The 21,900-nt window shown below is 35.5% G+C and overlaps 3 protein-coding genes and 1 non-coding gene across 8 annotated transcripts; 2 read left to right on the top strand and 2 right to left on the bottom strand.

Moving 5' to 3' along the window:
* Window positions 1–8,061: 8,061 nt before the first annotated feature.
* On the top strand, window positions 8,062–10,509 carry LOC132048297 (uncharacterized). The gene is made up of 3 exons (XM_059439205.1): window positions 8,062–8,357; window positions 8,473–8,548; window positions 9,158–10,509. The coding sequence occupies exons 1-3, from the start codon at window positions 8,316–8,318 to the stop codon at window positions 10,108–10,110; spliced, it is 1,071 nt and encodes a 356-aa protein (XP_059295188.1). The 5' UTR covers window positions 8,062–8,315; the 3' UTR covers window positions 10,111–10,509.
* Window positions 10,510–10,576: 67 nt separating this feature from the next.
* LOC132046696 (uncharacterized) lies at window positions 10,577–13,395 on the bottom strand. 4 transcript variants are annotated; one of them, XM_059437411.1, is made up of 3 exons: window positions 13,279–13,395; window positions 12,713–12,927; window positions 10,577–11,575 (listed from the first exon to the last, which is right to left on the bottom strand). In XM_059437411.1, exons 2-3 carry the CDS (start codon window positions 12,885–12,887, stop codon window positions 10,776–10,778), a joined length of 975 nt encoding a protein of 324 aa, XP_059293394.1. In that variant the 5' UTR covers window positions 12,888–12,927; window positions 13,279–13,395; the 3' UTR covers window positions 10,577–10,775. The 4 variants fall into 4 exon arrangements, with proteins under 4 accessions (XP_059293394.1, XP_059293396.1, XP_059293398.1 ...); XM_059437413.1 differs by having other exon boundaries at window positions 13,304–13,390; XM_059437415.1 differs by having other exon boundaries at window positions 12,713–12,924; window positions 13,304–13,322.
* Window positions 13,396–13,450: 55 nt separating this feature from the next.
* TRNAL-AAG (transfer RNA leucine (anticodon AAG)) lies at window positions 13,451–13,531 on the top strand. Its single transcript has one exon. It is a non-coding gene; the product is annotated as a tRNA-Leu (tRNA).
* An 810-nt stretch (window positions 13,532–14,341) lies between these two features.
* Window positions 14,342–21,850, bottom strand: LOC132046697 (uncharacterized). Of its 2 annotated transcripts, XM_059437416.1 has the most exons (13): window positions 21,672–21,848; window positions 21,509–21,591; window positions 20,683–20,740; window positions 20,309–20,368; window positions 19,236–19,365; window positions 17,819–18,042; window positions 17,593–17,685; window positions 17,414–17,485; window positions 17,089–17,121; window positions 16,255–16,395; window positions 15,726–15,782; window positions 14,936–15,031; window positions 14,373–14,851 (listed from the first exon to the last, which is right to left on the bottom strand). In XM_059437416.1, the coding sequence occupies exons 1-13, from the start codon at window positions 21,765–21,767 to the stop codon at window positions 14,810–14,812; spliced, it is 1,185 nt and encodes a 394-aa protein (XP_059293399.1). In that variant the 5' UTR covers window positions 21,768–21,848; the 3' UTR covers window positions 14,373–14,809. The 2 variants fall into 2 exon arrangements, with proteins under 2 accessions (XP_059293400.1, XP_059293399.1); XM_059437417.1 differs by lacking the exon at window positions 16,255–16,395 and having other exon boundaries at window positions 14,342–14,851; window positions 21,672–21,850.
* Window positions 21,851–21,900: the final 50 nt, after the last annotated feature.

The following is a 21,900-nucleotide window of genomic DNA, read 5'->3' on the forward strand; positions in this document are numbered from 1 at the left end:
AATGGTAAGGCAAAAATCGCCATGGATAAGAAAGGATCGACCCGTCCTGAAATGGAAAGTAAAGAAGAAGGACCAAAAGGCGCGCGGGCTGTGGGGATTTACTTTAATCCGAAAACGGGTAGCCAAACTCGCCATTGTCGAAAGGATGGTCAAGGTTTGCTAAAACGGGGGATGAAAGAAGGTGGAGAGAAAGAGAAAGCAAGAGAAAGGCTGCTGCTAGTGGTTGTTTGGTCGGTTGCAAGTGAAATGTATTTATCCGTCGTCGGTCGGGTAGGATATAATGGGTTGTTTATTTGGTTAATCCGAAAATTGTACTAATTGGGTAAATGAATCGGGCTATTTTCAACGAATTAGCTTTTAGCCCAAATAGTTGTAGGACTTAAATATGGGATCGCATTAATATACAATACGTAATTATTAGCGTTCGTATAAAAATAGAAATTACATTATGTCGCAATAGCCGCGTAATAATATTTTGTAAGTCAATCATAAATAAACGTTATTATTTAATTATGCGAAGGTAAATGCAATGCGCGTAAGATAAGGCGGTAAAAATGCTCGAAATGATTATAATGCGATTACGATAATACCGTAATAATAATAATGACAAAATAATAATAATAGTAAAAATGATGATAATAATAATAATAATAACAACTGGTGAAAAATTGAGTAGTGAAACGCCTATATTAATAAAGGCTAATAATTATAGTAAAATACAATTAATTAATTTTTAAAATGCCAAAATATGAGGAGTGTAAATATACATTTGGAGGAGAGAAGGGACAAAATTGGGTGTCAACAACAATTACTCCCACCAACCATTTACCAACCTCATTAACTTCCCATCAACCTTTACTTATGTCTACCATGTGGGAGGATTATATTAAAGAGTAGTTACATTATTATTCATGTTAAATTTTCATTTTTATTGAACTAAAGTTTAATCAATTGATCGTTGTATTTTTTAGAAAGGCCTTTCTAGTAGCGTATTAATTTTGTTATGAACTATGACTTGCTCATTTGGTAAGATTGTATAAGAATTGAGAATGTTTTGATAGTTTTCACAACTTGTGGGTTTTTATGTCTATAAGAGAAAATACAACTTAAGATATCCAAATTACATGTCCAAACATGATTTCAAACCATGTCCAAACGGCTCCTAGGAATAGGAGAGATTCAAAATTGAAGACATGAGCACATCACTTAACAAAATTGTACCATTTCTGTGACATATAGAATCTTATTCTTTCCACAAATGATGGAATTTAAGTTGTTTTGAAGTGCTTAAAGATTACAAAAAGGAGTCTTTGATAAATGGGCAACTTGCACAAATGACTACATTTTGGGATTTTTTAGGCATAGCTACACTTTTGCTAATTACATTTCGTAACTACAGTAACGTGTATTCATGTTCGGCTGTATTCCAATTCGGTTGTACTTCGCTGTATTTAATTCGGATGTATTCATTCGTAAGTACTTTTACACTGCATTTAAATTTGATTGTTTTCAAACAACATAAATGAAAAAAATACGGGGATTCAACTGTATTCAAAATTCACTGTATTCATTTGTATACAAAAAAAATTTCCTTCGAAATACATGCGAAAAATAGATAAAGAAACACTTTATTTTACACTCTTACACAAATGACTACACTTTGGATTTTCTTTTTTGGGCATAGCTACACTTTTGCTAATTACATTTCGTAACTACAGTAACGTATATTCAGGTTCGGCTGTATTCCAATTCGGTTGTACTTTGTTGTATTCAATTCGGTTGTATTCATTCGTAATTATTTTTACATTGTATTCAACTTATTGTATTTAAATTTGGTTGTATTCAAACAACATAAATGCAAAAAAATACGAGGATTCAGCTGTATTCAAAATTCATTTGTATACAAAAAAAATTCCTTCGAAATACATACGAAAAATACATAAAGAAACACTTTATTTTACACTAAAAAAAATAACGAATACACTCAGATCTGAGATACAAGAAATAAAATATAGTCAGATCTGAGATACAAGAAATAAAATACGCTTAGATCTGAGAAAATACACTCAGATCTGAGAATACACTGAGATAGTAGCCATCTAGGAAATTTCCACTAGTATCAGCTTAACTGGTTTAATCTACATTAATTAGGTACCTTATTCTTCTCTGCATGTCTTCTCTTTTTTTGGCGGAGGGGGTGGCGGTGGATTGGAGATGGGTTGGTGGTTTGAGGAGCAGGGGAGGGACAGTAGGGTTGGTGGTTTCGTGGTGGCTGGAGATAGAGAGAGACGAGAGGGAGATAGAGGAAGAAGATAGTGGTGGAGATGGTAAAAGAGGAGAGAAGAAAGATGGATTTTGAATCAATTACCTTGTGTAATTGAAATACAACATTTAGCTACTAGATGTAATTAAATAAAGTGTAGTTACTAAATATAAATATCTCTTGTATGTTCTCTACACTACGTAAAATTCACTTGATAAAGGGCAACTTACACAAATGACTACACTTTGGGGTTTTTTTTTATGCGTAGCTACACTTTTGCTAATTATATTTCGTAGCTACAGTAACGTGTATTCAGGTTCGGCTGTATTTCAATTCGGTTGTACTTTGTAGTATTCATTCGTAACTATTTCTACACTATATTCAACTTTTTGTATTTAAATTTGGTTGTATTCGAACAATATAAATGCAAAAAAATATAGGGATACAGCTGTATTTGAAATTCACTGTATTCATTTGTATACAAAAAAAATTCCTTCGAAATACATGCAAAAAATACATAAAGTAGCACTCTATTTTACACTTAAAAAATAATGAATACACTCAGCTATGAGATACAAGAAATAAAATACAGTCAGATCTAAGATACAATAAATAAAATGTGCTTAGATCTCAGAAAATATACTCAGATATGAGAATACACTCAGATCCGAGGATACACCGAGATAGTAGCCATCTGGGAAATTTCCCCTATTATCAGCTTAACTGGTTTGATCCACATTAATTAGGTACCTTATTCTTCTCTGCACGACTTCTCTTTTTTTGGCGGGCGTGGGATCGGAGATGGGTTGGTGGTTTGAGGAGCAGTGGAGGGACTAAAGGGGTTAGTGGTTTCGTGGTGGCTGGAGATGGAGGGCGTGATGGAGATGGAGAGAGACGAGAGGGAGATGGAGGAAGAAGGATAGTGGTGGAGATGGTAAAAGATGAGAGAAGAAAGATGGGTTTTGAATTAGTCACTTTGTGTATTGAAATACAACATTTAGCTACTAGATGTAATTAAAATAAAGTGTAGTTACTAAATATAAATCTCTCTTATATGTTCTCTACACTACGTAAAATTCTCTGGGCAACTTACACTAATAACTACACTTTAGTTTTTTTTTTAGGCATAGCTACACTTTTACTAATTACATTTCGTAACTACAGTAACGTGTATTCAGGTTCGGCTGTATTCCAATTCAGTTATACTTCACTGTATTCGATTCTGATATATTTAATTCGGTTTTATTCATTCGTAACTACTATTACACTGTATTCAACTTATTGTATTTAAATTTGGTTGTATTCAAACAACACAAATGCAAAAAAATACGGGGATTCAGCTGTATTCAAAATTCATTGTATTCATTTATATACAAAAAAAATTCCTTCGAAATACATGCAAAAAATACTTAAAGAAACACTTCATTTTACTCTGAAAAAAACAACAAATACACTCTGATCTGAGATACAAGAAATAAAAAACAATCGGATATACAGTCAGATCTGAGATACAAGAAATAAAATACGCTTAGATCTGAGAAAATACACTCAAATCTGAGGATACATCAAGATAGTAATATCCGGGAAATTTTCCACCGGTATCACTTAACCGGTTTGATCCACATTAATTAGGTACCTTATTCTCTCTCTCGTACGACTTCTTTTTCGGGCGCTAAAGATGTGGGGTGGCATTTTTTCGTGTGGGGGGGGGGGGGGGAATCGGAGATGGGTTGGTGGTTTTGAGCAAAAGGAGGGACGGTGGGGTTGGTGGGTTCGTGGTGGCTGGAGACTAGATGCGCTCTTAAATTCGACATTGGCTTTTCACTCTGCTTATTATTAGTAAATCATTGCTTAAATTCACTTACTATCCAACCCTTTTTTCCTACTTATCAACATAAAAAGTAAGGGTGTGATCTAAGATATGCTCCCTTAAATTTATCATTTTATTTTTTACTGGATTATATGACAATTATAATAAGAGTTTAAGTTTTTATACACCCGTGTAAAAAATATATATTTAAACAATCATGTCATTTAAAAGGAAATTGCAGGTAACTTTATTTAATGGTGTTGATTGGTAACTTGGAACAAATGGTAAATAACATGTTATAAGAGGTCATATTTTTATTATAATAGAATTCAAATGTTATGCGTTAACGTTGTATAGTGTTAATTTATACCAGTTGGTTTAGTGTAAATTAATATGATTAATATATCCTATCTAATGCCAAAAGAAAAAAAGATTAAGTAAAACTGTTAAATTCCTAAGAGCCTCTTGTAATAACCTTATCAAGATGGTAAAACTCCTTTTGAACTGTCCCCAATATCTGGCTTTTAACATGAACAAAGTGATGCAATCCCACTTATTAAGAATTTTGCTGTGGATATAAAGAGTGAAGTACTGATTAAGATATGATATATCTTATCCTAATAAATCTTGGTTTGTAGATTGTACCTGTTGCCACTATGTTGGAATATAATAAACTAATACCAATATAATTATCTCATATACTTTTCCTCTTTCATCTTGTACTAATAATTTTCAAATTGTAGTAGGAAAGTACACAGTTTAAACTTTAAAGTCCTTAAAAAGTCCCCTCACCAATTTTTCTTTTTAAAAAGTTGAGCAGTGACAACAAAGATGGGGCAATAATCTTAACGAAAAGAAAGAAAAGAAAATTTTAAAATTAGGTACGCCATCATTACATGGTCAAGTTTTCAAAAAAGCAAGTCTATAACACCGACCAATTTTATTTAAAAAAGATAGAATTTTTATCCACTATTATTTATTTTTTTAAATCCGGACAACAAAGAGAAAATGACAATGGTGACTGGGTAAAACAAAATTGTGAACATCTTTATGTTAACTCCGCCGCATATCAGTTAATGACAATTATCTTAACCCTGATTTCTGTGTCTTGGGGGAAAGTTTGCCCCACATTAGCCGCACAAATATTGAAAAATAAAGGCATTATTGAAACAAAAGTATAGAGAAGACCTTTATTAATCATTGATCCACAAAACTCAATCCTACTTTCTTCTTTCTCACAAAAGTGAATGGTTTCCGATCATTTCACTGACAAGATTTTCAATGAAAGTTGAGATGGAGTTAGTATAAAATGACATAATCTTTATAATCAATTGCAATTTCATTGACTGAATAAATTGATGCATACACCTTTCTAATCTCTTAATGTTAGCTGTAGGTTGTACCTGTGGAAGGTGGGACCTCTATACGTATTAACAAAAGAATACGATTTGCTTCAAGTGTCTAATAATTAAGAGATTACAATTCAAACTGTAATTTTGGTCTTCTAACTATTGCATGTTCAGTTAATTCCTTTTTCTTACTTCCAGATTAATTATGTAAAGGAAAAGTACTTAAATTTGAAAATAGCTGTTATGCTTGTTTGACAGACAAAGTGAGTGGACGCTTCTTCGGGAGAAATGATGATATTTGAAAGACTATTCTAATAATCAACCACTCTATGCTTTAATCAACTAACTGTAAAGTTTTTTCTTTTCTTTTCTTTTTTCCAATATCAATCATCACGAAACCTATGAGCAGTGATACACAATTATTTCCTATTACATACTTTCGAAACATTTCTTTTATGAAGTGTCAAATTAAAGTGTTAGGGGTCTACAATTGAGAGGGGCCTAAAAGATTTTTATTTTACGACTCTTGAGGGGAACATGTCCCTGCTTTGGCTATACATTAGTACTGTCATTGTGGTCAGGGGCGAATGACACTTTGGCGTAGGTTCTAACCAAGAATTTTCATGGCCCAAATCGTATATATTTGTATTAAATTTTTTGTCAAATATGTACGAATTATTAATTTAGAACCTAGTAACTATAAAGAATTAAACTCCGAATCCACAAGTTTCAAATTCTGACTCCGCCTCTGATTGTGGTCGCCTTTGCTAACATTTTTCTTAAGATGCAGCTCTTAAACATCAAGAAAGGCCTCAAGAAAATCGACATAGACCATCTTCTTTGCATACACAGCTTTTCAGAAAAGAATTCATTCACATCCGTTAATTATATCAATCCGAAAAATACATAACATGTCATTTACATACACTCTAACTTAACTATGATTAATTAATATATAATTCTCATATCAGATTATCATTAATCTATTACTACTGTAATTTGATGTAAGTGAAAAGGCTCGGCTCCCAAATATGGTCCATCATGTTGGCCATTTCCAACAGGAGCTTGAGGCCCAAACTTAATAATCTTAACTGCAACTATACCTGCATTTTTTTTTTTTTCCTGTAGATGGCTCATGGTTATCTGAACCCAAATTGTAACAGTCAGCAAACCAACTGTGGGCCTGATGAAAAATTGTTGGGCCTGAATGAATGATTGAGCTATTCACAATCTGGTTGGTTCAGAAGATAGAACAAAGCTGAGGATGTCAGGCCCTTGATGGGCCTGAATGAGTGATTGAGCTATTACAATCTCTTTCCACGGAGGGCAGAATTGCCCTTCTTTTGGGGTGGTCTTTAAATTTTGCCCCTCATATTTGAAATCTTTAAATTTTTCTTCCTTGTTAAAAACCCATGTGTTGTGTTCGAACCCACATACAGTCAAAATTTTAAAAAAAATTCGCAAGGCAGAGTTTAAATTTCATTTATGCCACCACAAGCATACACTTGTGAAGGAATTACAAAAGTTATGCCGGTCAAGATACTTATGCCTTATGGGCGAGACTTGGCATAAGTATGCCGAGTCCAGATAACTTTGATAATTCCTTCACAAGTTTATGCCGGGTCCGCATAAAAGTTCACCCATTAAAAGTATGCCCCCACCGTAAATTTGTGAAGGAATTACGAAGTTATGGCGACCGGCATACTTATGCCTTATGGGCAAACTTGGCATAAGTATGCGGGTCCCAACATAACTTTGATAATTCCTTCATAAGTTTATGCCGGGTCCGGCATAAAAGTTTGCCCATTAAAAGTATGCCCCCACCGGCATAAACTTGTGAAGGAATTATCAAAATTATGCCGGACCCGACATACTTATGGCAAGTCTGCCCATAAGGCATGAATATGCCGGGTCCAGCATAAATTTTGTAATTCCTTAACGAGAGTATGCCGGGTCCGGCATACACGCGACCCAAACCTCGCGTTGCAATTTTTTTTTTAATTTATGCTTGAGCGGGGTTTCGAACCCAGAACCTCCTGATTTCTGCGTGAACGCTCAAGGTTGCAATGCGAAGGGCAAAAATTAAAGACCAGCAATACGAAAAGATAATTTAAAGACATGAAAATGAGGGCACGAAATTTAAAGACCACCCCAAAAGAAGGGCAATCCGCGCAAAAAAAATGTTCCACGAATGCACAAGATGAACCACAGTTGGGAGGCCCAGCAAAGGGCTTCATGAATCCCAAAAGGAAACTGAAACTCCAAAATGGTAGAAAGTTTAACTTGATTCGCGGCTCTCAAAATACTGTCCTGATTTCTTTGGGTCATTGGCACTTATGAGTTTTAAGTATATAATGTAAAAGAAATTATATTTCCAGTGCAATTTATTACTATTACTTCTATATTTGAGGTTATAATATGATATATTTGAATAAAGTTTCTGCTTGCGATCAAATCATGTAAACGTACTACTCCCACACACATTGTCATGCTACTAACAAAAGAATCTGACAGTAATAGTGCCTCTATATGGAAAAAGGAAAATCTCTGCCTGGCTGCCTTATCCGAACTGTCAATCCTCATTTCCCTGAACTACTCAACTGGTCAAATCACACTTTTCTTACGAACACAAAAACACTACACACACTGACACTTGTGGGGGTCTGTTGTGTTTTGTACTGAGATGAAAGGACTAGCTGGCTAGTACACCATGTTCTTGTTTCTGAGTCATGCATTTGGTGCCGGCATTTTACTGCCACTCTACTAGTTCTAGTGTGGCTAAGTTTTAGCCATTTGTAGGGTGATCCTTTTAAGGCAAAGTTAGGAACACTTAAAATAGCAACAACTAGTTCCATCTTCATTTGACAAAAGATAACAAACTAAACACTGAAAAATGTCTGCTACTGCCCATGACTTTGAGCTTGTAAGAATTCAGGTCATTCACTTAGCTCTCATCAGTTCCTCTCATTTTTCCCAAGTATTTTCTCTTTAGCATTGTCTTCTGCCTTCTTTAACTACTTGTTTGTATTCATTTTCTTTTGATTTTACAGATTTACGTTCTTAAAGTTCAGATCAACTGTCATGGATGCATGAGGAAGGTGAAGAAACTGCTTAAAAGAATTGAAGGTACTCACTTTTCACTTAGGCCCCGTTTGGACATGGTTTCAAACCATGTTTGGACATGCAATTTGGATATTTTACGTTGTATTTTCTCTTATAGACATAAAAACCCAACAAATTGTGAAAACTATCAAAACATTCTCAATTTTTATACAATCTTACCAAATGAGCAAGTCATAGTTCATAACAAAATTAGTATATTACTAGAAGGCCTTTCTAAAAAATCAAATATCTATCAACTTATGGATTTTTTTTTATAAAATATAAACTTATGGGTTAAATTTTATATTTAAAAAAGTTGAAACCATGGTTTCAAACCATGAATGAAAACGAATGTCCAAACGCTAGTTTGAAACTATGATTTCAAATTATGATTTGAAAACGCATGACCAAATGCCTACTTAGTATAGTAAGTTACACTAACATCTACCACCTTCTTTCTCCAACATGTACACCAGGAAAAAAAATGAGCAAGAAATATTTTAAATTAATATTTGTTCCAAGGAGTGTCTACATCAAACCAAACCATTTTATGTGCTTTCAACAAAAGAACCGAGGAGGTTCATACTTTAGAATGAAGGTTATTTACATTATGGCCAAAACATTTGGTTTCAGGGGTTTATGAAGTGAAAATAGATGTTGATGAACAAGTGGTCATGGTATCGGGGAATGTGGACTCTGCAACACTGGTCAAGAAGCTAAACAAATCGGGGAAACATGCAGAGCTTTTATCAGAGAGCCCATTGGAAAACCAAGAAACAGAACTACTTTATAACTGGTTCAATGATGACTTTCACCAAAACAAGGGAGATATGAACTGGTGTAACGACGAGAAGACTCAAAATGCAGAACTCGTTAACTGGCTCAATAGTAACAAGCATCAAAACCAAATGCACAGTTCATACAATTCTCTTGGAACCTCCAAGAGACAGCCTATGTTTGCCCCTATTGAACGAGGCTTCGATCACTGGGGCAACGAACAGTTCCTGGACCAACGCGTCGGAATTGACTCTCTCACAGGTGAGGCAAATCAGAACCTTTTTGCACTAGGAAACATGGATTATCCATATAATGCTCTGGAAGAAAGCATCATCAACAATGCAGGTTTTGCAAGAACTTACCCAGTTGGAGATCTGCAAAATATACGAGGTAGAAGAAATTCAATGGTTGATTTTCAAGGTCTCCGAAGCACTAATCCTAGTTTTGCTCCAAACCAAGGTCTCAGAAGTATTAATTCCCGTTTTGCTGATTTGGGAGGCGAAGAACTAGGAATACAGAAGTTACATACTGCTCAGGGGCCCTATGGATATCAACAAAGGCCGGTCACTGAGATGAATGATATGCAGGCTTACCATTACAATTATCCAGCTTCAACAATGAACTCATTTTTTGATTACCCTTCAACAATGATGAACTCTTACCGGCAGAACGGACAGGGTAATGGCATTGACAACTTCACCAGTGATATTTACACATATCAACCAGGGAGAATTCTCAATCAGACACCCTATGGTGTCTTCCCACCCAACATCAACCATTTTTGGAACATGAATAGCTATAACATTTGAGACATTACAATCCTTACCTACACAGTCTGTAGTTTAGATTTCAATTTCACATAACGCTTTTCATTTCTGTCTTTTTTTTTTTTTTTTTTCCACAGGTAATTTCACTTGAATACGCTAACGGTTTAATTTTTCTTTTTATTTTATACATTATCCTAGTACTTTAACATGTTATAATGGGTAACTTACTTTATTCCCCAATTTTCTAACACCACCTCTTATGGATTCAAACGATGTAGTGATACTCTTTGCAATGTAGAGGAGTCAAAATTGCAATAAACAAGCATTAATGTGAAACTCCAGGTACCGGCTGAAATAGAGAGGTAGGTATAAAGCAATCAAGCAATCAACTTATCTCAAAGTGCTAGTCATGAAATCTGAGTTCCCATTCAGTAGCAAGAATGATTACAACAACAACAACAACTGGGTACATTCTTGCTACTGAATGGGAACTCAGATTTCATAGAGCAATCTAAGTAAATGGCTTGCATAGAGCAATCATAAAGAATTTACAGAAAGCAGTCATTAAACAAATCCACCAACCGCTGACATCTTCTTCTGGACGTGAATTATCTCTGATCTAACAGCTATAGAGATTTGGAATCAGCGATTAAGACACAAATCTATCAGTACAATGTTTAGATGCTAAAAACAAAGGCGCCATGAAGCTATCGTTTCCGTGCTTTCCTGCGCCTAGATTCTGTTTTCTGCCATTTCTTTCTACGTACCAATTTGCTCTTTGGTTTCAATTTCATTTCAGGAGAGAACTCAAAGTTTGGATCTCTCATACGAGCTTGTATGTCTTTGAAAAACTGCATATTCAATTTTTTAGGTCCTCCCTGTCTCAATTCAGCATATTCTGGTCCTGAAATGATGTTCTCAAAAGCACCAATCAGAATGTCCAAATCGCTCATAACCTCCCAAACATTGATGTAACGTCCATCGGGTCCCTTTTTCAGTTTCTTAAGTGCATTTTCCACTGCAAGTTTTCTAGCTTGCTTTCCAGGAGATAATTCTTCAGGTTCCTGCTCAGATTTCAAGGCTTCAGAGAGTGTTCTGTATTTAGGTTTTTCCTCAAACTCAAACAGTTTATCAATGTACTTATCACTCTTTTCGTTAGGGTATGGCTCAGTCGGAATATCATCGTCATCATCTCCTTCACTGCCGGTCCATAATGTCTTCTCATCATCACTATCAGACCACAGACTTCTCAGTTCGTCACTATCATCTGCATCAATAGGACCATCTTGCTCTTTTGCTCGCTGTTTGGCTTTCCTAATCTCTTTTTTGAGACGGCTATGACTATCACCTTTATCAGAGTCACTTTCATCTTCACTTGCTGTCCAAAGACGGCTCTCTTCATCATCCATTTGTTTTGCCCACGCTTTCTTAAACTCATCTGGTTTAGGTATACCACCACCAAATAGATCATAGTTGGAACGTCTGTTACGTGCATATGATCTCAACGCTGCATCAAAAAAGCACCTCTTGAATTTTGTTTGCAGGTTACTATACTCGTAAGAGGAAAAAAGCCAAAATGCTGTGTGCAGAAAGTACTCCATATTCTTAAAACTAGATGCTTTGACTTGTGGCGTATATCAAGAAGTTATATCCAAATCAAGGCCAGTGACTAAATTTTAAAAATACTGTGGCCATTTCGAGGAGAGGTTGATTTTAAATATTGGTTGCGATTTCAGGGAAAATAGAGATCAAATCGTGGTGGCACAAGCATTAGCATATCCTATTGATGTATAACAAACCTAGAAAACAGAACTTTAAGAAAAATCTTCCAAATTTATATGGGTTATCTTCATTCAAAGAACAGAAGAAACAACTCCAAGAAACAATCAAACTGTGAACTGAAAAGTTCTGCTAAAAGGAGAAGTGCTCAAGTATTGGGCAGACACGAATAAGTAAATTTTAAGGCGAGCTGCAATTTTATCAATAGGTGAAGTATGGATTGCCTAAAAGATGACAATAAAGGAAACACAACCCTAAGATTCTTACAGTAACTATATAAATGTTAAAATTTAAGGGTCCTTTTCAACTGAAAATGTGATTATGATCAGCAAATATCAATTGATAGAGTATCTGCAAAACCCCTGTCACAAGAAAGGCATGTGAATTAGCTTCAACAAAATTATCTTGAAATCAGAGGTGGGAATATTCATGACGAAGTTTATCACAAGTGACAATCACATAAACATACATGTAGAATAATCGTGGAAAGAGAAAGCAGTTAAGAAGAACTCCGACATGCAAACACAAATTCTTGTCCAGGGTCATGGTTCAACTTCAACAACAGAGGCACAAGTAGTAGCCACCACAAGAGGCAAAATATCGAAGTAGAAGCATAGATGTGCTGTAAAATTATTCTCTAATAGAAAGTCCTTAGGCTTAAAACTGTTACTCCTACAACTGAGCAACCCATGTTCTGAATCTGATGCACAACTAAAATTCTGATAATTTATTCTGTCCTTGGACTGTCTTGAGCAGTCAAGGACTTGTAATATTTCATTGGGAACTTCTCACAAACAGATTGGCTAGCCTTATCTCCATCACTTATAATACATCACAAGGCAGGAAAGGAGGGCAGAGAACTAACCTTGAAATTGGAGCATAGGGTAACAATTGCCATGGGGTACAGTGTGTGGGTGAGAATGGGGTGGGATTGGTGGTTGCAATTTGGCTCCATTCAGTGACCTGCAAATCCAGGCAAGTTCACTAAGACAAGAAAACCTTCGAGCCATTTTCCGGTCTGTGCCAGAGAAAAAAACCATACAACTCAACTCCGCACCAGCTTCTTTAAAGGAGAAACTACTACAGTTGGAAATCAAAATATGTACTAGTGTGAGGCAAAACAAAGAGGAAATTCAGTAGAAATTTTGCCATTACATAATAACTGTCCTCAAACTTCTATGTTAATACCATTATTCCGATACTGGACTTAGGATTTAAAATCAGAACATAATATCAAGTTGCGAACTGAATGAGATAAAATAAAAAGAGAAACTGGTAATTTCTTTTTTCTTTTTAATTTTCTACGACCGAATGAAAAATGTCATTTTTGCTCATCAGTTAATTGATGGAAAAAAAAAATATCAGTTAATTAATTCACTTCAATAAACTAATATCCGCAACGAAGCACTTAAGTTTGAATTTGGATTTCACCATATAATCAGTAAAAGCAATAGACCCGTCAATAATGAGCCTTCAATTGTGCAACACAATTACTGAGCAGACAAACTAGGAAACCCTGGACGAACCTCCAATTAATTAATGATTCCCGGAAAAGAAAAAATCAACTAAACAACTAAGAAATAGTAGAGTGTTCAAAGCAATTGTTGAGATGGCCGAGTTGGTCTAAGGCGCCAGATTAAGGTTCTGGTCCGAAAGGGCGTGGGTTCAAATCCCACTCTCAACAAATTATATTTTTGGTTTATTTTGTGCTTCACACAGCATAATAGGGAACTCAAATTTTATACTTTTGGATCCCACAAATCCTAAATCTAGCCACAAAATAAAAAGTTCATTTTAAAGTGTTAAGATACATCACTTGATAGATTTGTTCATGAAAAATGTGTAGCTTGTATTCATTTATTTGATGGATTGTGAATATATTTTTATGTGATACCTTATTTTCTTTACTCAAGTGTCATTTCTCTTGGCACTTCATGATATGATATTCCGATGAAGTATAAAGTTTACATTAATAGTAAAGGAAAAATATTAAATTAATAATTAGAAAAAATTTGATAGAAAGATATTTGCATTCAAGTGCAAAATTTGAACGAATATGAATTTTTAGAAATTAAAAATTATATATAATTAAAATGATGTTAGAATATTTTAGAACAATTCACAATGAAATAGGAATTTTTTACAAGACAAAATGGCACTTTTGCCTGCGGGGAAATTTAACAAAATTCCTTCGCTACAACGTTGTCACGCCCCTAAATCACGCACTGTCAACATTCACACGGCTTCACGAAAAGCTAAATGTGAATTTCTAGCAGATTTTAATTCCTGAATCAATTTCGCAGCTAAGGTTCTGACTTGCGTAAATTGACAATATAGAATACTTATCTCAAGGCTCTGCTTGAATATGCGGGTTTCTGTTTGAGAAAATACTGGCCAGGTACTTTCGACTATTATTCAGTGCCTAAAGAATGTTATACAAGTAATCTCAGCGCATACATTAACAAAGAGCTTAGAAAATGCAAGACATGAGAGATTTGAGTTCTGGAATTTAGCAGCTTAGGCAATTCCGAGAATATAAGAACTCGGTATAAAAGGCTTCACCCATCAAAATAGTCAGATCTAAGTACATGTGTAAACGAGTAGCTCCCCTTTCCAGTGATTGTAGTTGCATATAGATTAACAGTTACCATCTAACTAATTCTCTAATGATAAGTTTACACCAGGCAAAAGTAATGTCGTGCAATTAGCTCAATAATTTGATAGGATTTGGCATAGGACTTCGGTAAAGCAGCAAAACACCACTTTCTGATTCCATGTTGAACTTCATATTTCTGACTGGACGCATGCACCATTCATGTTAATCGAGCTGTCACATATGTGGAGGGTGTTGGCCTACTGGATCAGAGTCCTTCAGCAGCAGCTCTCCGAAAATATGATACATCGACATTGGCAAACAGCTAATTACATTTGGATAACGCCTCATGTTCATGCTACTTGTGCTTCAGTGATCTGGATCATCTAGAATCTCCACCACTGGAGCAAACTGCACAAGTCGAAAGACCTTAATGAGAAGGAAGAAACCCAAAACAAAGGGAAAAAAGAGAACCAGCATCTGATTTTTCCAGACCTCATCATCTTCTTCAAGGTACATTTCATCAACTGCACTGTTCTGCTGGAAGTCCCATCCAAGAGTCTGCTCAAGCAGCTCCCTCAATTTTCTAGTCTATCATTCAAACAAGGAAAAAAAACCACCATTTTTAATGTGTTCAAGATAGGCAGTTGAAAAGAAAAGCTCGTTTACTTGCGTTTCAAGCAGTTGTTCGGTTTTGGAATTGCATGTCTAAGGTGGATTATACTTGCCATGAATAGTAACTCAAGTAGATTATTAAGACTGCAGTGTCAAACAGTGACTTGAATGCTTAAGCATTGGAAGGATTTACGAAATTTCTATAGAATACTAAAATAAATACACATGGACTGAGCACATATTTTCATTCTATATAGGAATAAACACAACAATTTAAAGGGAAAATGACAAAAAGAAATGTTGATTATCCTTCTTAGCGATGAAATTGAGCTACGAAGTTGACATCCCGTTTGTCTATTCGACAGAAAAATTGTAAGGTTCACAATTTTCAGTTTAGATCCACTTAAGAAAATAGACTAAATTCACTAGTTGATTTCACTGGAGACATGGTCAAAACAGGACAGATATAGACTATCATGTGAATTGGAGAGTAATCTTTTGCGTAAACCCACACTTTTGCAGAAAGACTATAGTCTATAGCAGGAAACTACAGTGCAACAGTCCATTATAAAGAATGCTTCTGACTCTGTTCACTGGCGTTGGATCACAAAAATAAAATCCTAAATTTATTTCAAAGAATCAAAAGGGATCAAACAGTCCGGAGCCATACCCAAGTCAGGAGGTCTCCATCAACCATGGGGGCATCAAGCACCAATGAGAAGAAATCCTGAAACCAATGGATTAAAGATGGCTCAATAATCAAGATATATACTATCACAGGTAAAACCATCAACAGCCACATTTATTGGTAGTGTGAGTGCTTGACAAGTCATAATGAAACGCTTACGAGCTGCTTACAAGCTACCAAGGGTATGGCAGTGGTCAATAAAGTTAAATGAAAACCCTGAGAAACTAGGGTTCAAATCCCAGCAGAGGCCAAAAAATGATAGGTGATTTCTTCCCATGTGCCCAAAACTTGGTGGGCAGCCTGTGATGGTTAGAGGTAGCACGTACCTCTTGGAATAGTCGAGATACGCAAGCAGGCACAAACATTCCCAGTTATAAACAACGTTCATAAGATGTGTCAAAGAGTTTTTACATCTAGGGAGGATGTCACTTTCAAAACAAACCAGGGATTTATGTTAAGATTGTTTACCTACATTCCAGTACCATACACTGGTATGTGAACTGGATTTTACCTTACAAAGGTGGCGCAGGAAGTTATCAGCAGACAACAAAGACTCGTCTAACAATGTCCTTGCACCCTTCTCGCCCCTGCCAGTATCCTTACTATCCTTTTGAAATCCAAATTTCAACTGATAATATATTGCTTTGGTGAACTGATGATAAATACAGATTGCAAGAGTCAGTACGTATGAATCCAAAAGGATGAAAAACTCAAAATAAATTCAAGGAATCTTTTTCATTCTTAAATGTATGCAATATGGAGCTGCATGGAAAAGTAATAGTCTACACCACCAAAGGCATAACGGATTCAGAGAGATAATTATACACTATGACTATTCTTCACCCTATGTACTAGATAAAGAAGGGTACCATAATTTACCCATTAAATACATCATGACATTGTTATTGATGCTAAATACAAGGTCTAACACGATGGAATCACAGGTCCACTATGATCTTTTACCCAACTTCACATCATGAAACACTGTACCATACCATTTTCACATTTATTCTCGTTGTTCATTAACCAGGGTAAAAAGATCATATAAGCCCGGCATTGCTTAGAGTGCCTCTACAATAGGATCACTCTTATGATAAAGCAAATCCTTAAAAAGAGAAATAAAGTAAATCCTTATAGGCATACTGGGTTTCTCGTTTTCACCATCCATATTAACTGATAGGATTCTCATTTTCATCTTATGTTGGATGGAGTTGTGGAAATGCAAGGATAAAATCATTGAATTATTCCATAGGCCCAGGCTTCCAGCCACAGAGCTGGAAAGTACATACATTTCTAGAAGACAGCATGCCCAGAAAGGATATAATTTTTGAAACTTGAAAGTTACCTTGGTGAATAGCTGAGTCCTTGTGTGGAGAGGCTGCCAAGAAATTAATGGTTAGACTAGACATAAACTTGAATATAAAAGTAGATCTGGGATTATGATGTAGGTTGTTTAAGAAATCCACACAAACTGGGCATCGAAGTTATAGTCAAAAGCAACTTAGACTTTTATGATTTATCTGAAACCATAATAATTATCACCATTGATCACAAGAAATGAGAGAGAGAGGGTGGATTGTATTATTTAGGTCCCAACTGTATCGGGTAATGTCAGTAGAGAGGCAGATTTTCCTAGCCACATATAAGCAGAGAGATTAATGCATACATACAGCTTCTGTACAGCCAAGTAATAGGCTGACTAAAAGCTTCCACTGCAGAAAAGCTTCAAGTGACTGCCCCATCTGTAAAATGTTCACATATTAAACTTCAAGAACTGTCTTCTCAATTAAGTTGGTTCATCACATTAAGAACTTAAGAGCAAAGAAAAGCTGAAACTGCTGGCAGATACCAGAAATGCTACAAAGGCGAATTGTAACTCTCCGAGAAGTGAATCTTCTGAACCACCATATTGCTTCGTCAGGATGTTCTCCAATATTTGTGTCTGCATAGAAGGTAAAAACTAACGTTATTCTCAAAAGCAAAAGAGAAAAAAAAAAACTCAAAAGCAAAAGAGGAAAAAAAAAAAAAAAAAACTTAGTCATTTTACTGAAACAATGCAGGTTTTAGCCAGATACCTTGTCAAGATTCATGTTAGTAAGATCTTGTCCTGAAGCTCCCTTTTGCTTGATAACACGAGGAATTGAGGTGTAATAACAACCTTTACTGGGCGACTTCTTATCAGGCTTTGAGAACTTGCTGCACTTCAACTGCTCAGCCAAGACTTTCTCCATGGCCGTCTTAGGAACACTCTCAACCATTTCAGATTCAGAAATAACTGTGATTTCTCCTCCAATAGGTTCTACCAAATGATGAAACTGGTAAGCATATATCGAAAGGAAAACAAGACAGAGCAACGATCACATACACAAAAACATTGTCAGAGAGAGAAGTGAGAAATATTGCTTTCAGCCAAGATAGAAATTGCTAGAGTAACTCATGTTTTGATTTACTCAGGCAGAGAGACCCGTTATCTATGACATGAAACACTAGCCGACAAATTCCATTAGGCTGCCAAGCCGCACTAAGGCTGTTTATTTTAATATGAATCCAAGTATCATTATCTCACGTTAGGAAGGATTGGGAAATCATACCCCACAATTAATGGATTAATAATGGCATCACGTTACTGATGGTATCACTAGACGCACAAGTAACGGGATTAAGTGTCATCACAAATCAGGCACCGTCTTGTTGCAGAAGAACACAGGGGCTGAGAGACATTGCTCTCACACATTCTCAAACTTGCAACCTCTCTATGTAGCATTCTAGCTTACTCTGCAAGAGTCTTATTTATCCAGTGCAAATTTTTATTTTCATTTTTTTCTTGCTGATAAATGATAGCATTATTTATCCAGTACCTGTAGGGCTTACTCATGCTATGAGTAGCACAGTCAACTAAGTACCAACTCTCCTTTAACTCATATTTCCATACATCAACTCTGCTCTATATTCCTGATCTGGAACAACCCCTCATTCTAAGAATTGATGCTTAGAACAACCCTCAAAGTTCTCTTTGTTTTTTCCTACAATCAAATTTCTTTTTCATTCTTTAACTTGAAAAAATCACAGATTAGAAACATAGTTCTGCAGCTTCCTATGATCAATCACGATGTCATTAGAGATGTGAATAGGAGAATGAAGATTACTTTTTTTTTTTTTTGTAAAAAATAATGAAGAGAATGAAGATTACAAGTTCAAGAACTCGTTAAAACCGCCATACAATTATTCAAAAAAGGGAAAAATAAGCAAAATACTCTGAACACATTTAGATCAACCAAATTTCTAGAACTCAAAGAAGCAGTAAAGCTGATCAGAGTACAAACAGAAGTTTTGAAGCTCAATTTCAGCTTATTCGGTCTATATTACACGCTAATATGCTGATAACTCTTTTATAATCAACTCAACCAAGGATTCACATCTTTGGCTCAGATGCTGCCCCCTCAGTTCTCATTATCAAAACACTAAGAGAAAATGTGAAAGCAATCTACTCACCAATATTTTCAATGGTATTCCTCGTAATAAAGTTAGATAAGCGCTTCCAATCTCCATACTGATCCAATGCATAAGGGCCAAGTTGTCTATCAAACTCCAATTTTTTCACCGCTTGAGCATATCTCTCTTCCTTCAAACAAACCAGAAATAACCATTTTTTATAATTTAAAAAAAAAAAAAAAAAAAACAGTCTTCTGAAGCAATAAAATGCACACCATAGATATGTATAAAAATAATGTTGCACTAGATAAAAACCAGTTCCAACATAGGATCACAGTCACAGAGAATTCACAAGTAACCAATAAACAGAAAATCATAGTTCAGCAGTATAGTAGACAAGATGAAGCACAGCAGGTTAAGAGATCATACGTAGAAAAGACCAAAATGAGTTATCGTCTGACTTATCGAAGGACATGTAACTAATGGAAGAGCTCACTTTGCACTATAACACCAACAGTTTGCAGTTATCCAGTCAAACAAGTCAGTAACTAGTCCCTTATTGATGAATTGTTCTCTTATCGTCAATAAAACATGTCAGAAAAGAATGGGTCTATGGAAGATATAAATTACGAGTAATAAACTATATATGCGTCTAAGTTCATCTAATTGAGTAGGATGAACTAATGGACAACATGCTTGCTAAGACTAACAGAGGTAAGAAAAAACCAGCTAACAGATTCCATCCTTTCAAGTCGTCTCCAAGTTTTTGCACGAGGTAGGAATGGAAAAGTATTATTTCTTAATTCTGAAGGTCAATTCTTTAATGTAGATAGTAATGGTCTCTTCATCAATTTATTTGCTTTCATAATCATGGAAACAATTACATTATACCTTTATCTATCAAAGAAAGTAACCATGGAAACAATTGCAATAACATGCAAAATAGTCAAGAAAAGATGAAAGTATTATACTGGGAAATAAGATTGGAATCCACCTTATTAGCTAACATGTTATGCGCTAGCTTTTAACATGCTGGATCAGAGCAGATTTCTCGGCAACATAACACATCACCAACAAGGGGAAAAAGAAGAAAAGAGAGAAAACGAGTAACAAAAATTCTTCAAAGAACTCACCTCTTCTTCGGATAATTTGACAAATCGCTCCTCCTTTGGATCCCATTTCCTAACAATTACCTGCACAATTATCATTGGAAGACAGAGATCAAGTTTCCAAAATACTTCGACATAAAACAAAAGAAGAAACATTTAGTAAATCAATGGCAAATGAACAACTGTTCAAACATGGAAAGAAAGCAATCAGCAAAAGAAGCAACAGATTAGCATATAAGGAATCTATGATGATATAACTGTATCTATGTCTATGGTCTGGCAACATAAAACTGTACAAACTCTATCAAGCTATCAACATTAGAAGAGCTCACAACAATTATGGATATACGTGGATCAACATATAAACGCAGAAGTAACAAATGAGATTTTCTGCTAACCTCTGAAGGGCTCACGTCAACAAAATAACCAACTATTGGTGAGAACTCATTCCCTTCTCTGCACCCAGAAGAAGAAAAAGCAATATTAGTTGTTGAATAATCATATTGTTTCCTAACGAGAGAAAGGAACCAAAAAAGCAAGCAACAAAGGCAGCAAAGAACAATATGGCACAAAAATTAAAAGGTTTGGCAACACATAACGATTCTTCGAGAACAAATGAATGCTAGGCTGTTAGGAGGAAGGTCAGAGCTGCTCGTTCACTTGAAACACGGTGAACGAATTTGAGCTTTCTAGATCTAAATTCTATAGTTATGACATTGAAATGAGTAGTCTATGTCAGTAAAAAGGTTTTAGCTACAAAAATGGATTCTCATGGAACAAGCAGGAACGTAAATTGTTTGGAGAAAAGTCAGAGCTGCATTCAAACCGAAATCTCGAATTTGAGGTTTCTAAGATAGAATCTACAGTAATGAAATTGAAAATGAGTTGCATAAATGGGCAGGTTAGTCATATTCCAGGCTCTTAACTTGTAATTAAGTAGGCATATCGACATGAATTTGACATAATTGATTTGGGTAGAAGGTTGATTTGAAGTTGAACTTTGTTTTAAAATAGTTGAAATCACAAACTTGGAGTTGAAATTCTACCTTTTAGGTGAATTAGGGATTTAAAATCAAAATTTCAAACAGAAGTTGAAGTCCAAATTGCATAGAGAAACGGGCCCTAAGTAGTTGAAAACCACTGTTTCCTTCACAATTCTAGAAGCCGAAGTTTCTAAAGAAGAAAAGAAGTAATGGAATTCAAGCTAAAAAAAAAAAGGCAGACCTGTTGGAAGAACAGTAATAGATGAAATGGACGCCAGGTGGGATCATCTTCACACCTTTGAAATTAGGCCCAGTTGAAAACATCTGTAAATAAGCAAAACTCCTTCATAAGTTAGACGAAATAATCAAAGGGAATAATCCAACAGCAAAATAATAGTACAGACCTGGGTATCAATACCGATGAGAGTGTGTTGAGGAACATCAAGAAGTAGCAAAGTAGCCCCCTCCTTCACTAACTCTAACGCTGTTTCAGCTTCCATTTTGGCAAAAAAACGTCCCTTATTTCTTTCTGTTACTGAAACGGCCTTCCCGCGGGCTCAGGTTCCAGAGACATCTTATAAACGTGAACATTGCAGGTTCTGTCCCTCAATCTTGCCCAAATCGTTTATTGGC

Source organism: Lycium ferocissimum, chromosome 2 (assembly GCF_029784015.1).
Source record: "Lycium ferocissimum isolate CSIRO_LF1 chromosome 2, AGI_CSIRO_Lferr_CH_V1, whole genome shotgun sequence".
NCBI classification, from domain to species: domain Eukaryota; kingdom Viridiplantae; phylum Streptophyta; class Magnoliopsida; order Solanales; family Solanaceae; genus Lycium; species Lycium ferocissimum.